This window comes from Octopus bimaculoides, chromosome 7 (assembly GCF_001194135.2).
Source record: "Octopus bimaculoides isolate UCB-OBI-ISO-001 chromosome 7, ASM119413v2, whole genome shotgun sequence".
NCBI lineage: Eukaryota > Metazoa > Mollusca > Cephalopoda > Octopoda > Octopodidae > Octopus > Octopus bimaculoides.
The window spans coordinates 67,311,568-67,315,647 of record NC_068987.1 but is presented as its reverse complement, the minus strand read 5'-3'; the positions used below and the strand labels follow the sequence as shown (position 1 = coordinate 67,315,647).

Genomic DNA, 4,080 nt, shown 5'->3' with positions numbered 1-4,080 from the left:
ACGACAGTTTCTTTGGTGGTGGAATTCTCCGACCACTCCTGGAGTACACTGCTGGCTTGGGACTTCACGACTTGGCAGGTGGAACATCCCTGTGCGCAGTGAACTGGGTCTCTGGTTGGTCAACTTGTTCGGCGAGATGTTCTGCTGAATTGTCGCAGCTGTACTCAGGAATGTCTCTGGGTACGGTTGGTAAGGTAGACAATTCTGTTGGGATACATACATGAGGAAACTTGGTTTTCTCACTTCTATTGCGAAGACGGCTTCTGTTTTGACGAAGTAGTCCTGAATCTGCTCGACTAACACTGACCTTGGTAATAGAGTTTTCACCACTTTGGCTGGACTGGTTTCAGGTGTCTTCAACCAAACTGGTTGTCCTTCAGTAAACGATGCATGCTCTCTAGCTCGATGACGTTTGTTGAAATTCACTTTTTGTATCAATTTGAACTGAGAGTCTGCATTTTTGTGTTGCTTAACATTATCTTGGCAGGATACATTTTTATAAGAAATTGTTGGAACGCGATTCCTTACTTTCCTCTTCATCAACAATTATGCAGGACTCTTGCCGTGTTGTAGTGGAGTACTGCGATAATTAAGCAGTACGATATATGGATCACTTGCTTTTTTAGAAGGTTTTTAACTGTCTGAACCGCACGTTCAACTTCCCCATTTCCTTGTGAATAATGGTGGCTACTGCTGAGGTGTATAAAGCCAAAAACATTTGAAAAATCCCAGAACTCCTTCGATTTGAATTGAGGGCCATTATCGAAAATGCCAACCTCCAATATACCATATCTAGCAAATATTGGTTTGCAGTTGTCTACAATACTACCTGTTATTGCTGTCTGTAAATGAGATATCTCTATCCTAGAATAGTAATCAATGACTAATAGATATCTGTGACCTTTCAATATGCACAAGTCCATTCCTACCTTCTGCCATGGATAGTCAGGTAACTTGGTAGGTCGTAGTGGTTCTGGTGGATATTTATTTTCCTTCTCACAGATACTACACCCTCCTATCTTCTCAGCAATTTGCTTGGAAAGGTCTGGCCACAAAACATTGTCCCGCGCCAATGCTCGGCATTTGACGATACCTTGGTGTCCTTCGTGTAGATGATCCATGATGTCGTTTTGGAGGTCTACGGGGATGATGAGTCGGCTCTGATACAGTAATATTCCCTGATAAACTGTTGGGTACTGCCGTACAAACCAGTAGGGTCTCAGTTCCAGATCTTGTGTGGCTACTTCAGGCTAGTGGTCCATCTTGAGAAGTTGATAACTTGACCACAGATTTCATCAGTGCTTTGTTTCTGCCTGATTTCCTCCAGTCGTTTGTCACTCACGGAAATGTTCTCTATGAACGGACGATCATGTCTGTCTCTGTCTCCTGCTGGAACTCTTGCTTCGTTGGTACGCTACCAGGTGCCATGGATAGGGTGTCTGCTGTAATGAGGTTTTTCCCTGCGGTGTGTGTGATATCGTAGGTGAATCTCATTGGGTGCATGCGGAAACGCTGGATTCTTGGAGTCAACCCATCGAGACGTTTAGTTTTTAGCACTGGTAATAGAGGCTTGTGATCTGTTTCTATCAATAACTTTGGTAGTCCTATCAAGAACTCAGCAAACTTCTCACCTGACTGCTAATGCTTCCTTCTCAATCTGTGCATATCTCTGCTCTGTCTCAGTGAGAGATCTCGATGCATAAAAGACAGGTCTCCAGCTATCTCCTTCCTTCTGAAAATGCACTCCACCTAAGCCAAAAGACGATGCATCTGCTGAGACCTTTGTTGGCTTGTCAGCACTATAATGCATCAGTACTGGTGCAGAGCTCAGTTTTTCCTTCAGAATCCGAAACGCTGTTTCTTGAGGCTGCTCTTATATCCCAGTTGTTTTTCTTTTTCTAGCAGATTCCAGAGTGTTTTGGTCGTCTCTGCTAAATTCTCAGCGAATTTGCCAACATGATTTGCCATACCGAGCATCCTTCTTAGCTCAGACACATTTTCAGGTCTGGTCAATTCCTTTATTGGTTTTACTTTCTCAGCATCTACTGGGATTCCTTCTTTGGATATTATGACCCAGAAATTTCACCTTACTAGCAGAGAATAAACATCTTTCATTTAGTGTTACCCCTGCTGCTTTCATTCGTTGTAGTACCTTTTATACCCCCTGGTCGTGCTCTTCTGATTTTCCACAGACCAGGACATCATCTATGTCACAAATGACCCCCGATATTCCTGACACAATGTGTGACATTTCTCTGTGGAAAATTTCTGGACCGGAGCTCATTACTAAAAGTAGCCGTAAATAAAAGAATCGTCGATACGGTGTGATGAAAGTGGTAAGTTCCTGTGAGATTTCATGCAGAACTATTTGGTCGAAACCACTGTTACAGTCAAGTTTCCTGAACACTATGGCTCCTTCAAGTTCAGCAAGAAGCTGATCAGTTGAAGGAAGTGGAAAATTTTCCCTTTTCACACTTTCGTTTAATTTAGTGTAGTCGACACAAAGTCTGACCCTTCCATCTTTTTTCGGGACCGCTACACTGGGAGCACACCAGTCTGTCGGGGAATTCACTGGACGGATAATTTTCTCTTTTTCCACTCGCTTTAACTCTTGCTGGACTTCTTTCTTTATGGGAAGTGGTAGTCGTCTGGGGGCAGTGATTGAGAAAAGTTGAGCTGTTTCGTCCAAGTGAATTTTGTATAGATACCTCAATTTCCCTAGGCCTGTAAAAACGCTGCGGAATTCTTTTTTGTATTGGAGACCTTCACTTCTTATCATATTGAATTTACTCAATAGGTTGAGAGCTTTGATTGTTGGTCCACTCAATAATGGTCCACCCAATAATGGTCTTGCACAACGTACAGTTCCTGTTGCGACGTTGCTTTCCCATAACTCAATGTAGCATCTACGCGTCCAAGTACTTTTATTTTGTGTTGACCTGCATATCTTTTGTATCTTCTCGGAGAGGCCTTTCACATAGGGTAGACAGACTGTAGACAGTTTATTGCTTGCATCCTCCCTTTTCTTCATAATTGGAGTAGATAGTATGTTTCGTGGGTAGTTGTTGCTTAATAGAATGTTACTGAGTTTGATCATTTCTACTTGGTGGGTATCACGATCGCTACTTATATTCTTTGCTCGATGTTTTCTGCACAGAGCAATTCCGCTCTTTTCACTATATAGATGGTGGGAATTGAAATTAAGGTATCGTCCAGTGAAGGTCGGCTTGCGGTATACGGATGTCCTGAATCCATACGTGGTGCGTGTTATTAATACGTCCAACAATGCTAGCTGACTGTCTTATTCCTTTTCCATCGTGAACTGTACGGATGGCATTATGAGTTCACATAATCTAACAGCACTTGGACATCTTCCTGGTGGGGCCAGTGAATAAAGGTGCCATCAACATATCGCAGCAATAGTGTTGGTTTTAGTGGTGTTGATTCTAAAGCCAAATTCTTAAAGTATTCCATGTATATATTGGCTATTATCGGTAATAATGGCGAACCTATAACTAATTCCTCTTCTTGTCGATATATATCAGTGTCCATACTGAAATAAACGTTGTGTTAACAACAAACAAGATAAGGACAAATATCTGTCAAATGATTTTCAGACGGATCATGTAATCAAACACCGTCGGTTGAAAAAATCACAAAGTACCCCGAATTGAAAGTGGAAAATGCAAGACTGTATTGGAATGCGAGAGGGTAATGTAAAAATGATACCAGTGGTGATCGGAGCGTTGGGCTCAATCCCACTGAAATTTCAAAATTTCTTAAGGCAACTGGAAATCCCATGCAACATTGATGTCATGCAAAAAGCAGCCTTACTGGGCACAGAGAACATCTTAAGGAAGGTATTATCTATCTGAGGTCCTTGTTGTAACTTGACAGATGACTAAAGACTCTGGTACATTTTTACCTACACTGTTTTACGAATGTATAATAATAATAATAATAATAATAATAATAATAATAATAATAATAATAATAATAATAACAATAATAATAATAATAATAATAATAATAATAATGATGATGATGATGATGATGAAGATAAATGCCCTGATGCAGTAC

General features: G+C 41.1%; 1 protein-coding gene across 1 annotated transcript; it reads right to left on the bottom strand.

Annotated features, from left to right (window-relative positions):
• Positions 1 to 539: 539 nt before the first annotated feature.
• Positions 540 to 1,121, bottom strand: LOC106868219 (uncharacterized protein K02A2.6-like). The gene has a single exon (XM_014913384.1). The coding sequence runs from the start codon at positions 1,119 to 1,121 to the stop codon at positions 540 to 542; it is 582 nt and encodes a 193-aa protein (XP_014768870.1).
• Positions 1,122 to 4,080: the final 2,959 nt, after the last annotated feature.